General features: G+C 34.3%; 1 protein-coding gene across 6 annotated transcripts in view; it reads right to left on the bottom strand.

Annotated features, from left to right (window-relative positions):
• Positions 1-18,822, bottom strand: part of LOC102243307 (sodium channel protein type 2 subunit alpha) — a 127,061-nt gene that overhangs the window by 30,456 nt on the left and 77,783 nt on the right. For all 6 annotated transcript variants that reach the window (XM_014545362.1, XM_014545376.1, XM_005857522.2 and 3 more), the window contains exons 15-18: positions 18,099-18,272; positions 16,462-16,818; positions 13,665-14,144; positions 2,918-3,038 (exon numbers count right to left, since the gene is read on the bottom strand). In XM_014545362.1, the coding sequence (XP_014400848.1) occupies positions 2,918-3,038; positions 13,665-14,144; positions 16,462-16,818; positions 18,099-18,272 (1,132 nt within the window). The remainder of the gene's footprint in view (positions 1-2,917; positions 3,039-13,664; positions 14,145-16,461; positions 16,819-18,098; positions 18,273-18,822) is intronic.

Here is an 18,822-nt window from a genome sequence, read left to right as displayed (position 1 = left end):
CTGGTTTACCTCTAAGATAGAAGAAAGGAAGGGGTACAAAGGGGCCTAATCTGTATCTGTTTTATTCTTTTTTTTTTTAAATATATTTTATTGATTTTTTACAGAGAGGAAGGGAGAGAGATAGAGAGTTAGAAACATCGATGAGAGAGAAACATCGACCAGCTGCCTCCTGCACATCTCCTACTGGGGATGTGCCTGCAACCCAAGTACATGCCCTTGACTGGAATCGAACCTGGGACCTTTCAGTCCGCAGACCGACGCTCTATCCACTGAGCCAAACCGGTTTTGGCATCTGTTTTATTCTTAAATAAAAACTGAAGCAAATATAACAAAAATATTCTAATTGTCAAAGTTGGTCAGAATCTATGAATTAGTCATTATTGTTTATAATGCTATGCTGGTAATATTTCATTCTTAAAAGTTTTTTAACTTTATAAAAGACAATGTTGATAGCATCATATTTATTATTATGCATACTAGAGGCACAGTGCAGGAATTAGTGCATGGGTGGGGTCTGGCCGCCCCACCCCAATGGGGGCCCATCAGGCTGAGCCAGTAGGGGGAAGGGGCCACGGCAGTTGGCTGGCCGGCCCCACCCCTGATCGGGATGTTGGGGCCAATGGGGGCTGGGCCAGCTGGAGGGGGGCCTGATCAGGGCCCAGATCAGGCTGGTTGGCTGCCGCAATGCACGTCATATCCACTGGTTGTTCCAATCATTCTGGTTGTTCTGCCGTTCTGGTTGCTGGGCTTTTATATATATAGATATCCTAAAGTAAGCTAGTTGTCTGGAAAAGAGTAATAATTAATGCCACAAAAATAATTTTTGTGAGATACCACTTGAATGTTTTGCGAAGTCATAATTCTTTTTTGTTGTTGTTGTTAATCTTCATCTGAGAATATTTTTTTCCATTGATTTTTAGAGAGAGTAGAAGGGAGAGAGTGGAGGAGGAAGAGAGAGAGACAGAGAGAGAAACATGGATGTATGAGAGGCACATTGATGGTTGCTTTCCTGCACATGTGCTGACCAGGCTGGGATCAAACCTGCAACCCATGTACATGCCCTGGACTGGGAATCAAACTCGAGACCCTTTGGTGCATGGGTTGATGCTCTAATCACTTATAACACTTGTCAAGGCTCATAAATATTTTTATAATCAAGTAATTATACTGAAATGTATGCAGATTTTTTGAAGGAAATAAGAAAAAAGTAGCATCCATCATAACTTATGCTGAACAAACAGCTTTTGCTCTAAAGTTATTTAAAACTTGAAATGAATATTTAAATATTTATTTTCACCAATGCATTTAAGTCCAAAATCAATAAGTATATGCAACATAATCTTCTATAAAAACCTAGAAAGAATCTGTTGACATCAATTGTGATTTCTAACATCTGTATATTTGCATGTTTTAAATATATTTCTTTATTGATTTCAGAGAGGAAGAGAGTAGAGATAGATAGAAACATCAATGATGAGAGAGAATCACTGATTGGCTGCCTCCTGCACACCCCCCACTGGGGAACGAGCCCGCAACCCAGGCATGTGCCCTTGGCCAGAATTGAACCTGGGACCCTTCAGTCCGCAGGCTGACACTCTATCCACTGAGCCAAGCCGGCTAGGGCTATATTTGCATTTTTAAAAACAGCTTAAAGTTTAAATTAAAACAGTTGTAATGTCCTTAATATAAACATATATTGCCCAAATGAAACTTTTTTAGATTTAGTTGCAATAAACTAGCAATAATTTGAGGCAGTCATTATTATTAAAAAAAAAAAACCTTTTATTTCAGCAATTACTGTATGGTATTGAATTTGGGATTAAGACATAGTATGAATTATTAAATAGCTGTTAATTAAAAAGTGAGTGAAAATGAAGTGAGTCCCAGGGTTTTAGAGAAGCGTTTCTCTGTCTATAATAGTGGCTTACATAAGAAATGTAAACAATTTTGTGTCCTGTGGTCTTGCACTAATTTTGTGTACCTTTTGGCATCATTAGTAGTACATTCTCACACTGAATCTGGATTGGCCAGGACAGGAGCACACCTGACACAAGTGGAAGCTTGACCTTAGTATTCGGGCTTCTTCTCTTGCCCCTTTGCCTTCAGGATTAGAACAACCTCAGGCCAGGGTGTGGAGGATGAGATAGCCAAGTGGAGCTGAGTCACTTCAAGTGTCTCATCCAAGACCTCAGACTTGTGAGAAAGCCCAAGCAAGATCAGCAAAACTAGCTAACCGGCAATGGAATTGTGGGCAAAAATATGTTTGTTGTTATATGCTAAGAAATTTTGGGTGGTTTGATACACAGTATTATTGTTCAAGAGATAATTGATCCATACCTCAAATAACCTACTTTTAGCTTTCTGCAGAAAATCCTCTTCAGATTACTCCAATGGCATGGTGCCCCATATAATATAATATATATTAACTCATAGTTTATTTTAGCATTTAATTATCTCTTATAATCCAGAGCTCATAAAAATGTTTAACCTTAGCAGACACAGGTAACCCTTTAGGGACAATTTAAAATGTACTCTCATCAGTTAGTACCCATTATGATCAGATAAAATAGTAAACCATAAACTAGTTCTTTGAGTTTCAATTTTTTTTCCTTTTATTTTCTAAAGCTAAAGAGAGATAGATGTGATTTGGCTTTCTCTTCTATTTGATAATCTAGAAGGTCACCAAAAAAACCCAGATAGTTAGCAGCATTTCCAAGAGTTGAATAGGATCCACAAAAATAAGAATATCTGATCACATAAATCTTACCTCTTTAAAAATCATCTTTGTTTTGATATAGAAAAAGTAAAGCAAACAAATAACGGTTGTTAAATAGATGTAGCTAATTTTAAAAGCGGGAGAGGAATAGATGGGTGGCTAAAAGAAGTCTACTGAACATACATGCATTGTTTCTCTTACCTTCTGTGAAACAGGCTTCAGGTTCCAGAGATTCTTCAGGTTCCACTTCCGGTTGTTCTCCCTCAGCGGGAGCTCCTATATCAACTGTGCTGCCTTCTGATGAACTAGTAGCATTTAACTTCTGAAAATCAATTCCACAGAAAAGCTTTTAAAATGTTTTCTTTACTCTATAATATAAAAATGCAAAAGGTGTGCCCTCAAGTCTTCGGGACGCATCCCCTTGATCTGTAATTTAAGAATATCTTAAACATAATGCCAATCTGCTTTAGTAGAGGTGGGGGTCACAAGATTAGATACAGCAATAAAGGATATTTTTTTTCTTTAAAAATATGCTACTAACAACTTATACGATTTTTAATTAAGCCCATCATAAAGATTCTGAAATAAAATCCTGCAGAGAGCTCATGGAAGCTGCCAGAGTTGTATGGTCATCCATGATCTTGCTTTTGTAAATTAGTTTGCGAAGAGTATAGTGTGTTTTATTCTAAAATTGTGACCCAACCAACGAAAGCTGTATAAGTGTATTTTCATGTCAAATGCAGAAAAGATTTGATCAAATGCACATAAACAGCAACAATCTAAATTTATCCACTTTTCATTGACATGAAAACATATGCCATCAGTTGTTATTAAATATATTCTATAGTTTTCTAATTCCCAAAAGAGCAGCACATTGTTAGCTTTGTAGCAGGAGCTGATATTTCGCATTCTCTTTGGCCAATGCACGCCCGTGTTTCATTGTGCATTTGGAAACTACTTGTTACTCTGGCACTCTTACCTGTTTCGTTAATACAAGCAGAAATACATCTTTGGTTGCTGTTGTTTTTTTTTTTCCTTTAGGTTAAATCAAATACCACCAAAAGTATATATATGTACTAGAAAGAAATTGTTTTAAACCTTGAAATGCAATAAACTTTACGTAGGTCAGGTCCTTCATGGATCAGCATCAATGAAGAGACCCCAGCCTTGAACCTGATCTTAAGAGACTGCAGTCATGACACAGGGCCAGGTATGAGTGCCACATGGAATCAAAGTAGTTTGGGCCAGGGCATTCTCCAACCTGTTACAATGTTATTACCATTAATGCATAACATTAGGAAACGGCTGAGCTGGTAAGAGCTACATTATAAAGGGGATGAGGTAAGCACATGATAAAATGCAGGTTAAAATATGTTGAACTATTATAAAATGGATGTAGTCAGTACTAGAAACAATCTATGCACATTTGGCCTAAGGATTCTATGAATTATCCTGGGAAAATGGTTAATTTATTGTATGAAAATAATTTTCTTTATATAAAATATTTACTTGACAAGTGGTGCTCATGAAGTAAAATATTTATAGATAATATATGAGATCAAATGCTTTGTCTGGTCCTGACCAGAGAGCTCAGTTGGTTAGAGTGTCAGCCAGATATGCCAAGGTTGCAGGTTTGATCCCCCGTTGGGGCACATAGGAGAAACAACCAATGAATGTATAAATAAGTGGAACAACAAATCGATTTTGCTCTCTCTCTCTCATTTTCTAAAAATCAATTAATCGATTTTTTAAAAACAGAAAATGTATCTTATGTAATTTAACAATACCAATGATAGAAATGTAAATATCATATATGTCTGCCTTGGAACTAGTTTGGGCATTGCTTTTTAATTTGACCAAATTAATGAAATCAAGAATTATATATTGTAAGGTGTTTCTAGGTTGCTGATTCATTTTTCTACTTATCAACTATATCACAATACTAGACAGACACTCAATTATAATATTTTTGTCAACAAAATTTAAATATATTTTGTTTTAAGATGAAATGTCAAAGTTAAATTTATTACAAATATTCTAAGTTTTTGGACTATTTCTAATTTCCTGTCCTCTGTCTTAGATATGTGTAGCTTTTTTTACATACGTAATTGATTAAGAAATGACTTAATTACCCTCTCTTTCCAACCCATCCGATTCACATGAAGTTGTTACCTACCAGGGATCTGAAAATACTCATCTTATCATTTGCAGGATGTTGAAATATGATATAAGTAATCAGAAAAATTAAAGCACAATCATATCTGATCTAACTACAGACAGCCCAAGATTAGAATTGGATAACATCCCTCTTAAGAACAAGCATCACACTGCAAATACAGATTAGGGGAAGACCTGGGAGTGGGCCCCAATAAAAAATGAGAATCCATATTCAGGGTGCTCCACACTCTCAAGCTGGCATTGGTCAATTACTGCATCAGAGCCTACATCAGGGCTGGGTATGTTGAAGGTTCTCAATAAATATTGTTTTAAAATGAATGAATGAGTGGACTTCACAACATAATGATGGTTAGCCCTTGACAATGATTGGAAAAAGTCACTAGACAAGATATTCCAGGAAAACTTTGTTCAAAATGTTCAAAAGTTTCCAGAGGATCCTGTAATATCAATTTATCAATCCTTTCATTTAGCCCAGTGATTTAGTATTAACATAAAATTAATAGATGCTTCTAAAATATTGATTTCAGATAGAGAGGAAGTGAGAGGGAGAGAGAGAAGATCTATGTGAGAGAGAAATATTGATCAGCTTATCAGCTGCCTCCTGCCTGCTTTCTACTGGGGATTGAGACCACAACCCAGGCATGTGCCCTGACCAGGAATCAAACCAGGCAACCTTCAGGTTCATGGGACAATTCTCAACCAACTAAGCCACACAGGCCAGGGGTAGATGCTTTTTTAAAAAAAATAATATTTTTTTTATTGATTTCAGAGAGGAAGGGAGAGGGAGAGAGAGATAGAAACATCAATGATGAGAGAGAATCCTTGATTGGCTGCCTCTTGCATGCCCCACACTGGGGATCAAGCCCACAACCCAGACATGTGCCCTGACTGGGAATCAAACTGTGTCCTCCTGTTCATAGGTCAGTGCTCAACAACTGAGCCATGCCAGCCAGGCTAGATGCTTTTTTATTGAAGCCAAATATATATGTACTTAAAGGTCATGTTATTACTTTTTCAAAAGTGCACATAAAATATTTTGTATTTCTAGAAGACATATATCACCAGACTTAATTTTTTGAGACAAATATCATGCTTTTACCATCTCTGTATCTCTAGTACTTATCTTCAATGTTGTGTTTAGTAAATGTTTGTTGAGTAAATGAATGACTGTTACATGGAATCTTATTCCCCCACTATTTCTAACACCTCCTATCTAATACTTACTTTCACATTCAAGTGCATACAAATAATATTCTGACTTAAAGTTCAGAGTAACACAAATCCTGCAAGATTCTAAACTGTGTAATGACCAACAACTCTTAGAATTAGGAGTGCTGTCTCAACACCAGGCTCCCAATTATTCATTCCTGAGATAAGTCTACAAAGCAAACTGTAGTTTAACTCTGGAGTCAGGAAAACTAACACTGACAATGTCTTCTCTCTTTTCACTCTATGTACAAGTATCTACAGTCCCAGCAAGAGAATGGAACCTCTTGAAGGAGAGGAACTCTCATCCTTCTCCATCTTCTCTCTGATGTGGAACAATACAGGACCTACCTCTCTCATGAATTACTTGAATAGCTTTACTTGGTTTACAAATGAAGAATCTAGGCTGCACATTCATCCTCAACATCAACCATGCCAATGTCTATTTAGAGAAGGAAATGGGGCTTTAAATCACCTTCTCAAAAGTCATAATGAGTCAGTATTTGGACTCTAGATCTTCTGCACCCCATTTTTCCTTAGAGAATTTCTTTGAAGATTCAGAGGTAAACCCAATGTTTATCTATTTAAAACATTTAGTAGACTTAACATGTAATCAAACATTGTAGGTTTTAAATAGTTCTCATGATATTGTCAATTACCATCTCTCATGATTATGAACGTAGTATTAGTTCAGGTTATATTTATATTTTGAAATTCTAACTTATAAAATCTTTCTAGATAACCTCAATTCAATGACTTCCTTAAATCACCTGAGATAAATATCATAATTATACAAAATATGTTGACTAAAAGTTAAAATCTGTAAGGTACCTATGAAAACCAAATGAATCTAAGACTATAAAAATCTTCAGCTCCAGAAAAGGTCATAATTACAATCAATCCTAACTACAGTGCAACTTCACACACATCATTATATGGAACTATTAGTCCTCATACACCTAAAAAAGAATTGTCAAATAAAGGCTGCTTGTCATACTTCAGTCTAGGCATAGTTCACTACAAAATGCTATATGAGTAAGAGACCAAAATATTAACTGTCTAGAAATAAAACCAGTTCTATAGTTTCAAGTTCTGTACCTGATATGTTCTACTTCTTCTTGCTAAATTTAGATGGGTAGGTTATCTTTTTATTGTCTGAGCTTATTTATTGGGAAACAATAGACTGAATGATATTGTTAGCATAGCCCTTACCTCATTAAACTTTAACAAAATACAAATCCAATGTCAGGATAGTTAAGATATCAAACAAGAATAGCAAATTTTTATTTGCTATAAATAATAGCACTGGCAATCATTTACTTTTAAATGTAAATATTAAACATTTTTTAAAATGAAAACTTCATTATAGGGCTCATATTATTTAAAACCTGCATTCTTCTAAGAGCTGGGTAATTCCAGTTTTAGGAGTTAAGCAGAGCAAAACCATATTTTGCTTAGTGATCTAATAAATAAATGTCAAGACACAAATATTCAGTTTGTATTTTTAAACATATAATTCTTTTGCTTTCTACATCATTGATAAATTATTATTAAACATCAATGTGCCAAAATAATTGTCCTTCTTTCAGAAAGTATAAGTATTTATAAAAATAATTAATCAAATAGAAAAAGGGAGAGAAAACTTTACTTCCTATTAAGATTTTCATAAGCACACGTGTTTCTTGTTATGCAGTTATTTTTTTAAAATTTAATTAGGAAACATTGTATATAATTTAGAAAAAAAGACTAGTATATTCTAATCTGAGTCAATAAAATAATATTTTTAAAAAATAAAAGGATCATTCAAGTATAGATTAAATCAAGTATTCCATATCTAACTAACATTTTGGTCTTTAAGAATGGCAATCCTTTGTCCCACGTGGATCCTAGTACTAATCTGTACTTAAAGACAGCTCTGGGTCATTTTACATGAGAAATCTTAACACTGGAACAATGAAAGTGATGGTCTTGCTTGCTTTGGGATAGGCTCAAGGCCAAAGTTACACTTTAGTCCTTGTTACCTTCTTAATAAGGGAGATGGAAAAAATCAAAAGTATCATTACTAATGTACTACATTATCCAGAAAATACTTTATTCTTTATAATGAATACATTACAAAATTTTCTGACCTATGACTCTCAAGATCTTAAATCTCTTTCTTGGGATGGCAAAAGGAACCTTTATGGCCTATCCTTCAGCAGAGAACTAGTGCCCCTAAAACACACATATTTACTCATTTTGTTCTTACGGGTTGTTTAGAGCTTTCTTTCTCCCTTCCTCACTATCCCACTGGAAAACTTTCCTTTGAGAACTACACATTCTCCAGGATAAAATCATAGATGTATTGAACTCATCCCACCATTGCTTACCCAAACCTTCCATATACATCCCCCCCGGCCGCCCCCGCCCACACACACACCTCTTAGGTATTAGAATTCAGTATGTTAGACAGGAGCGGCTGGGGTGAAGCCTGCCCTGGGGTCGGACCAACATTGCCTTCAGACTGCCACTGGCAGATGGGAGCCAGCTGCTTCTTGGCGCAAGCTCAGAGGAAAACCACGTGACCTCAATGACAATGTGACCTTACTAAGGCCTGGACTAATTATAATAAAAACTTGCATTTCGGTTTTCACCCCTCACCCCTATGGGCTTTTCTGTATGCATTATGGGTAAGGGCATGCCCAGAAGAAAGATAGTTTCTGGCAATCATCCCTGAATACAAATGAAAGGCTCCACCCAGAAAACCTCCATTTTAAACCCAGAAATTCAAGGCCAATCTCTCTCTCTCTCTCTCTCTCTCTCTCTCTCTCTCCTGGCATGTGCCTCCTTTGTAATGTATCTTCAATAAACCCCATTTTGCTTTACTTTCATTTTCATTGACCTTAAAATCTTTTCTGTGTCAATGAAAAGAACTGAGGTCCCAGCAGGTAGCCCCAATCGGTAACAAGTATGTATATAAACTCTTTTAGAAAACTGACAATGTTTCCTAAGGGAGGATCAGAGACCTATTGAAAAAGTTGGAAACTATAATGTGAGAGTTAAGAATAAATGAAGTCAATTTAAATCAGTTCCTATTTGGTTTGTATTCTATACTTACTGCAGCCAAATCTGCTTTTCCCCATTTACCTCTCAACAAAGGCACACCACAGATGGGATACTCAGAGAATCAGGAAACTAACCTTGACTTTTTTCAAGAAACTGAGAAAAACAAGCCATTATCCTAAAGAGTCATGCTTTTTCTGAAGAATTATTATATAATAGGAAAAAGTATTTCTAGTCCCTGAGTATATGTGTTAAATCATGAGCAATGATACTTCTAAGGTCTCATTTTATATGTCATTCCTCCAATATATGAGGCATTACCTTTTATGGAATCTAGAGTGCCAGTGACTGACTATTTTGTTCTAAAGGATAAGAGAATGCTACAAGAATGGCACAATCATTTCTCCTTCCAAATAAGCAGATATGCTTATGGTAGGGTTGTTTCATAGTTTTGATGAAAGAAGGAGAGGAAACCGCATTTAAGTGACAAACTAATAATCTTAAAAAAATCATTAGATCCAGTAATTTGGTTAGCATATTTTAGCACATATTGATTTGTGCTAAAATGTTTGATTTCAACATCAGGAAATGAAAAATCCACCAAATGGATCTCACAGAATGGGATAACGCTCATTTTTGTAGTCACATAACAAGGGAGGTCCCTCCTTTTCAAAAACACCAAAGAAACAAGAGCTCACAATGATTTTTTTTTCCTTGTATAGGAGTCTGCGTGACATATTTAAATAATATTTTTCAGGAGAAAATTTCCCAAAAGGTCTGGATACAACAGAGGAGAGACAAAAACACAAAGGACTGAGGAACAATAGGATAAAGAAAGTGGATTTCAGATCTATTTTCTTTCTGAAAATACCACCTTTAAGACTGTCTCTTTTTTTTTATAAAAAAACATATTTCTTTTTTTTTCAGTCTTAGGAGTTTTTAGGGGTAAACAACAGAATCTCCAAGGGGGTCATATTCTAAATGCAAAATACTTTTGGTCAATTGCTAGATAAAGCAATGCTATTTTCTCTAAAATTAAGCAGATAAAAATTATACCCATGCTGATAGCAGCCCAAACATAAACATTCCCATTCATTTACATTATTATAACATAAAGGCATCCTTCAGGAAGTTTGCACATGTATAAAGGATTGCTTTAATTTGCAGACTACCCTTCAGAAAAACTTAATATGATACTGAACAAAAATAATTACCAACAAAGCGCACTCGTTGAGGCTATATTAAAAAAAGGGTAATTGAAAAATAAATTTAACAGAGGGGGGGATGGCAACAGAAAGCTTTTCTGTAAGAGTCTTTCAAAGAGCACCTACATTTCTCCTTTAGGCCCTCAGCATGTTAAAAACTCTGTAACGTTAAATGGAAATTAAATAATCCATAAAGGCATGCACTTCTACTTTACACTGAGCATAATTTCCATTAAAAATCTATGTAAGGAAACTAGCAGCTAAATCATTTTTTAAAAGTTGGGTTGCCAGACTTGCCTGACCAGCATAAGAGCAAGCTGTGCATGTTTTTATTTTACTGCCAATGGATGGGCAAGGAATGTAGCTGAGTAACATGCAGGCCAGTCAAAATTCATTTAGAAACTGATTCTATTTATATATGTACAACTTGCTTGGGTAACCTGGGTAAAAGTGGTGGCACGAGCCTCTGGCTGGTTAAAAAACACCAGCGCTGCGTTCTTGATGGCTCCAGCTTGATTTTACTCCTGTGAGAGGTAAGAATGGTAAGCAGTGAAGGTCACCAGATTGCACTAGTAAATTTCACTTTGAAAAATCAAGTATGCTTTCAACATTATTAAAACTCTCGAGAAAAATCAATCATTCAAAAATCACAAAGTGTAAAAGGAATCACATTAAATATAGTAAAAATAACATATGAGTTAAAGCATGCATGATCATGATGAATTTAAAATGATATGCTCTAGAGAATCTACGGAACTATCAAAGATTCATGCAAATTCGGCAAAGACAAAATAGAAGAGTATTTAGTTCTAGCACCTAAACAACCTCTGGCCCACTTGGTTAATCTGCCCTATAAAAAGGAAATCACTTAGGCATTCCAAAAATTAAAAAGTGCTCCATTTTTCCCTTTAATATTTTTAACCACTTAGAAAAGAATATCAATAAGCCTCAAACCATTTCTTACAACTCTACATGCAATATTGAACAGCATAATCCCATCCCACCAGCTAAGAAAAGGACAAGATAAAAATAACTTGGAGACAGAACTCTAAATCAGACATTTCAGGTGGGAATATTTGGATTGTTTCAATTCTCTTTTGTTTTCTAGTGTTAGACCTACCACATTAAATACCGAAAGATTAAAGCCTGCACATATTCCCTACCTAAACCATTACATAATCTTTTATTCATTTATGAGTTTATATTTAGGAAGTTTGAGATGAATCCATAATTGAAAAATTCTCCAAATAATACATTTTAACACCCAGGTAACAATCTCTACGGTGGGAAGGTATTGAGAGGACTCCATAGCTGAAGCAATAAAATAATTTTATTTACAATGGGAAGATCAGTTGTCGGCCTCCAATTCCAAAGTACTGTGGTCACATATATTATTTTGGAGTACTTAACTCATACAGAAAACAAATGACAAATTTAATGATAACAGGAAAAAATTGGGAAGACAGTTTGGATTTTCCTGCTATAATCCCCAGTTTATTGGATGCTCCTCTAAGGTCAAACCTAACGCTTTGAGGTGAGGCACAATACATGTTCTTTTGGAGAAGCTTGAGACTTTAAAATTTCTGAATAAAGAAGACTGGATGACAAGTTATCTACACTTCAAAAAATACTCAAACTTAGCCCAAAGCTTAATCTGACGGAGGGCTGAAACGTTTGATTATTTATAATTCATTCGTAGTTTATATAAGACTCTAAGCATAAATAAAAATAAAAATTGACTTCCCTTTCTATAAGGGAACTATTAACTTTAGGAATAATGTCAAAACAATAAGAGGGGAATAGATATTAAAATGTAATGACCCAATCTTATTTTCTAACCACTGACTTCAGATTCTAGTGATATAAAATACCAGAAATTAGGCCCCACCATTTCAGCATAGACCAACCAACTATTCGTATCCAAAATTTTATTAACCATATCTTAAGATATTTAATCTTAAAATAATGGTCTTACTAGTAAACATTTCACTTCCACTAACTACAGTGATTCTTTGCCCTGGGCTATAAGGTTTTAAACTATTTCCCTTGAATTTCATCACTATTCTGTGAAACTAGTCGCTATAACTTTGTTACTTATATATAATTTTAGTACTTATATTTAAAATTCCCTTGAATTTATGATAACATCTACTTCTACCTAATTATTGCATTAGCAATACTATTTATCTTATAAACAAGAAAGAATAGAAAACGGCATATTCTTTAGTAATTTTATGGAATACATATAGGAATACTGACTGAAATATCTAAAGTTCCCTTCTTAGAAATACATTTTTGTTAATAATTTTTGTTAACTGATTCCTAATTATACTTTGTTCCACTACTTAAATTTTATACTTTAATGCTTCAAATTCCCCCAAATCATCTATCTTTCTTAGAATGAGAACAGTAAAAGAGGTCTTTATTTTCCCTGCCAATCAATTCAAGTGACAAATAAAGATAAATCTTTGGTAATGGTTGGTATTTTTATTTATTTATGCAAGCTTTTGTTACTGGGAAAGCCATCCATATTTTTGTATAGGTAAACAATTAAATACTGAGGATTTCAATCCTTTTCTCTTTACCCCAACTCTGCACATATTAACCTATAAACAAACAAAAACATACTCTGATACTCATACTTGTGGTAAATCAAAAAATACTTTAAACTACCAAGACTCTTATTGTAGTTATTAAATGCACAATTTTACATTCTATAAAATATTATGCAGGCACTGGGCTCAATAGAGTTACAAATATTTTTCAGTGTGATTCCTCATCAATATCTTCACTTCCTTAAAAAATTATTTACTTCACAAAATATGAAAGTATATGTTAATATCAAGCCAAGATTCCAATCAGATTTTCCATGAATAAATCTGCTTGTGCAAACTAAATAAAATCACATTTTATGAAGTATTTCCTAAGAGCCAAGAATATAGCAAAATCAGAATTGGAACTTACCTTCTCGACAAGTATTTTTGATAATATAAAAAAAAATCATTTGGGAGAATTATAAAGAAGAAAGTGGATAATCTGAGGCATTTTTACAAATCTATATTTATATTTCAATACTTAGAAAAATTCATATTAATCTGATTTTTAATATTGTCAATAATTCAAAATAGTAAATACTTGAAAATTAGCAGATTACTTGTCTAGCTATGTTTTAACATATCATTGATTTATCACCAATTTGCCATAGAAAATGTATCAATTGATATTTCCTATTTTCTTACTGAAAGAAAACATAATTTTAAATAGTTTGATATTTTAAAGCTTAATACCAAAATATCTTCTTATTTAAAATCTCCTACCTCTTTGCTTTCCTCCATGTCTGACTCACTGCTGAATTCTTCAGTATTTAAATTTTCAAAGTCAGATTCTCCAACAGCAATTGGTACAGTCACAGTGAGGCTGGGGTTGTTTATGAATGACATGTAATCACTTTCATCCACGACATATTTTTCTACACTGCTGCCTATGCCACTGGTAGTTCCATTCCCATCTTTGAGATAATTGAGATCTTTGCCTATTTCTACGGTGGTATGGTTGGAAATACAGCTGTCTTTTTTGTTATTCAGATCTTCAAGAGGTTTAATCTCATCTAAAGCTTTCTGCTTTCTAACAATGGCTTTCTGAATAAATTCATGTACTTTTCTTTTAACATAATCAATTCCTCTCTGCATCCTTCCCACAGCAATCTGGAGATTGTTCATTTCATTATCATCATCAGTGGCAGCAAGGTTGTCAGAACTGAATGAACTCAAAAGCAAGGCCAGGAAGAGGTTCAGAACCTAAAATACAATAGAAAATTAGGTGATCAAAACATTCTGTCATTTCAATGGTTCTTGACTTTAAGTTTTCCAAAATTATTCTTAAACTTAATTTTTTCATAAACTTAATTTTTTTTCTAGCTCATAATCACCTATCCTAAGGAAAAAAAAAAGTGAATGAAATAAATACCTGGCTAATATAAAATCATGCTATTAACATCATTTCCTTTTTAGTTATTACAAAATTACTGAAACCATTGTTGCATAACATATATATATTAAGTTTCATTCAAAAAGAGAAATATTAGTTATGTAGATAATAGTACAGTGAAAAAGGAAAAAAAAGTTTTAATTGGGATGCAATTTTGCTCATGTAACCTGAATTTTCTAGGACAATAATAATTTATTATAATTTTATTTTTAAAACCAAAGGTAATTCTAATATATTTAAATATGCTTTGATTTTTATGTAATTATACAAATTTTTCTGCCTAGATAACTTGCCAAATTAGGAAAAAATATATACCTTTTACTAGATAAAAAAACCAGATTATTTATTTTTGACTCAGAAATTCATGACCACTATATTTACACAATGGTTGAAAATATTACAAATGAATGTTCACTATAAAATAGTGATGATGCTAACATTGAGTTTAAGATTGTGGAATAAAGGTATTTCCATGAATAAGACCAGTAATTAGTCTGTAAGTCTCATTTCTAACAATAGGCCTCATTGTTATGAGTGTGGGAAAAGAATATTAACATATCTTGATTCATGTAAAATTTTGGGGAGCTATTATGTCTGGACAACTCAAAATAGATATGTCAACCTTTCTTCCTACCAAGTTAAAACTTACACCTCAATTAAAGATATTTCAAGTCCAAATTCCTTGACAAAACCTTTTCTTGTCATTTTGAGAACTTGACATATGGCACTTTGTTTTTATATCTTTGACATGTATTAGAGACTTCCTATTTTTACTTCTGTTCGAGTAAATGTATTATCACTGTTTCATATTTATTTTCCTATCATCTTTCCCATGCCTCCAGGACTCAGTACAGAGGTGCTGGGCATGGTTCATTTTACAGAGACATGATAGTAAGTGATGTTGAGTCAATGTTACTTGCTCATACTCTAGTTTTAGGCACCCAAAACTTCATGTACTCTTAATGGACTGAGAGGATCACTAATTTTTTTTTAACTCCAATTTGTGGAAAACTCAAATTTGAAACACTTCAAGTAATACCGTTGTTAGTACTTATAAATGAAACGAGTGGCTGTTCCTAGCAACCCTGCCATGCTTTAGCATAGGAACTGAAAAATAAAAACCAGAAATGGCCTTCTCCATGACTAATAGGAGGTTTTAGTGATGAAGAACAACTTTGGCTCAAAACGTATCTTAAGAGTTCGTTATAGATCCTTTTGTAGGTCATAAGTGTGATGATTAGGTGTTCATGCTCTTGTGTGAGATATGCCTCTCTGAAACCTTGTTACATCAGCACATTATCCATATGATGTGAAAAAAATTATGTTACATATGTCAACTATATCTCAATAAGAAAAAATAATTAAAACACTTCTGAAAATACTTATGTGTGATCCCACTCCTAGGAATATATCCTAAGAAACTAGAAACACCAATCAGAAAGGATATATGCACCCCTATGTTCATAGAAGCACAATTTGCAATAGCTAAGATTTGGAAACAGCCTAAGTGCCCCATCAGCAGATGAGTGGATTAAAAAACTGTGATACATCTACATAATGGAATACTACACTGCTGTAAAAAGGAATTTCTACCATCTGCAACAGCATGAATAGACCTGGAGAGCATTATGCCAAGCTAAATAAGTTAGTTGGAGAAAGATAAATATCACATGATCTCACTCATTTGTGTAATATAATAAACAACATAAACGGATGAACAAAAACAGATCCAGAGACAGAGAAGCATTGATCAGACCGTTAAACCTCAGAGGGAAGGTAGGGGAGGGTGAGATAAGGGGGAGAGATCAACCCAAGGACCTGTATGCATGCATATAAACCTAACCAATGGACACAGACACCAGGGGGGAGTGCATGAGTGGGGAGAGTGGGGGGCAATAGGGGGATAAGGACACATATGTTATACCTTAATTAATAAAGAAAAAATAAAAATAAAAATACGTGGATTTCAATAGTATAAACTATACCTAGCTCCTGAAATAATGAATAATTGAGAATTGGAACTGGCCTTGATACAAAAACAACATATAAAACATTCCTCAGTTGAACATAGTTTTATATATGGTTACATTATATTTTACTGAAAATGAGAAAACTGTTTTTACGTACCACTAGGTTTCCAATGACCATGACCATCATGAAGACAGTAAGGCACATGGCTTGACCAGCGACCTCCATGCAGTCCCACATGGTCTCTATCCACTCTCCACACAGCACGCGGAACACAATCAGGAAGGAGTGGAAGAAGTCATTCATGTGCCAGCGTGGAAGTTCACAGTCACTGGAGATCTTGCAGACACATTCTTTGTAGCTCTTACCAAAGAGCTGCATGCCGACTACGGCAAAAATGAAGACGATGATGGCCAACACCAAGGTGAGGTTACCCAGAGCCCCCACTGAATTGCCGATGATCTTAATGAGCATGTTCAGGGTGGGCCAGGATTTTGCCAACTTGAAAACTCGGAGCTGGAAACAAAATCAAGAAAGCTGTTACTGTCCTGTCTTCTAAAGAATCTATAAATCTATTTATGTGGAAAATCTCCAATGTCTCAATTATAGGATGATGAATTATTTGTGTGTCGAACTATTATCTAGAAAATGTTATCAGCTTATTTTTCTATCATGGGGCACTATTCATGTGGAAATAGATACACCAAATTCCCCAGAATCTTACATTACATAAGCACATGTAATACTCCTTTTGTTTTGTTTTTTTGGTAAGGAACTGAGGTATTTAAGATTTAATGGTAATTAACTAAGACTGTTTCAGAGAAGTAGAGGCTCTCAATATTTAAAAATGGGCACTTAGTGGATATATTTTTTCAGTGTACTTAAAATATCATGCTAAAATGCAAAGATGCAGACAAAATTAAAACAACTTACATAATGTACAAGAGAAAAAAACTAATTTAAAAAAAATAGATTGCTGTATCTTTAGCTTACTGTAATATTAAGCTATATTTTAAAGATTTATTATATTCAAAGAAGAAATACTTTGACTTAAGTAAAAGCTGCATTTTGTCAACCTTTATGTCTTCAGTGATTTAATTAATCAACAACTCATTAGAGTGTGTAAATGTCTCTCCACCACTGTGCCTGACTCATTGGTTGTTTTAGCTCATAGGTGCCTCTAAAATACCATTTATGGTTAAACAGCAGCAACATTTTATTTCTGATGCTTCAACAAATGTCAGGCCAGTGGTAGTGCATTATTTAATGGCATCTAAGTGACTCAAAGAATCAAATATAAGTACCATAATGTTTAATTTATTCCCAGAGGATAATTAATGCAAAAATGCCTGACATTCTAAGCAAGATGCTAATGATATTTTGCTTCCCATTTCCTTAAACTGCATCACATTATCACAACGATTTGCTAAACAGTTTTTAAAAGAGTTGCCCATATTTACTTTTATGTAATAATTTCTAACGTTTATTCTATTTTTTGCATTCTTCTGACTTCAAATTAGATTCACAGCTCTCTGTGAAGGCTGGGGAAAAAGACCACAGCTCTAAAGATCTCAACTCAAATGTGAAATTTGAGAGTGGTAAGGGAAATTCTAAACAGACTTCAGAACACTGTCTTGAGACTAATCGTGGCTCAGTTGATTGGAGCAATCTGGTTTGTTTTTCAAATGTATTCAAATAATATTGTGACTATGTAAAATACCATAATGGTTACTAGAAAGGGTGAAAACAAATTAAATTAATTAGAATAATATTATGGATACCCCCAATTAATTTACCAGCCGAAATGATCGAAGAACTGACAATCCTTCCACATTTGCCAAACCAAGTTCCATTAAACTAAGGCTCACGATGAAACCATCAAAAATATTCCAGCCTTCCTGAAAGTAATAATAGGGATCCATGGCAATGATCTTGAGAAACATTTCTGCGGTGAAGATCCCAGTGAAGACCTAAATGAGAAATGTTTATTACATGGGTGAATAATCTTAAAAACATAAATAATTATTGAGTAATTTACCGCTAAGAAATCATAATTCTGTATTTTAAAAATCGGTTTAAGTCCAGCAAACTATTCCTTCAAATGGTTTGTATTCAAATCAATATTTGTTTACTATATTTAAGGTTTATCAAGTGATGAAGAGCACATGAGTTAAGATAATAAAGTTAACATTCTTACTTTTACATTCTTATATGAAAGGCTCAGCTCACTCATTGTGGTCAACTGCCTGACTCTGCCTTTGATCTCTCTAACCTTCCAAAAACTCGCCAAATGATTGCCTAATAGTTGGTTTTCTCCCATGGCCCCACAGGGTTGTTAAGTGCTAAGAATGCACTTAACAACCCTATGTAATAAACATGGTCACCACTCACCCTTCAGATGGTAAAAATGCTAAAAAAATTTTTTTTAAATAAAAATTAATAATGGCCCTAACCGGTTTGGCTCAGTGGATAGAGCATCGGCCTGCGGACTGACGGGTCCCAGGTTCGATTCCGGTCAAG

The sequence above is a fragment of the Myotis brandtii genome, unplaced genomic scaffold (assembly GCF_000412655.1).
Source record: "Myotis brandtii unplaced genomic scaffold, ASM41265v1 scaffold112, whole genome shotgun sequence".
NCBI lineage: Eukaryota > Metazoa > Chordata > Mammalia > Chiroptera > Vespertilionidae > Myotis > Myotis brandtii.
The sequence above is the reverse complement of the archived record's forward strand: the minus strand, read 5'-3'. Positions and strand labels throughout refer to the sequence as shown.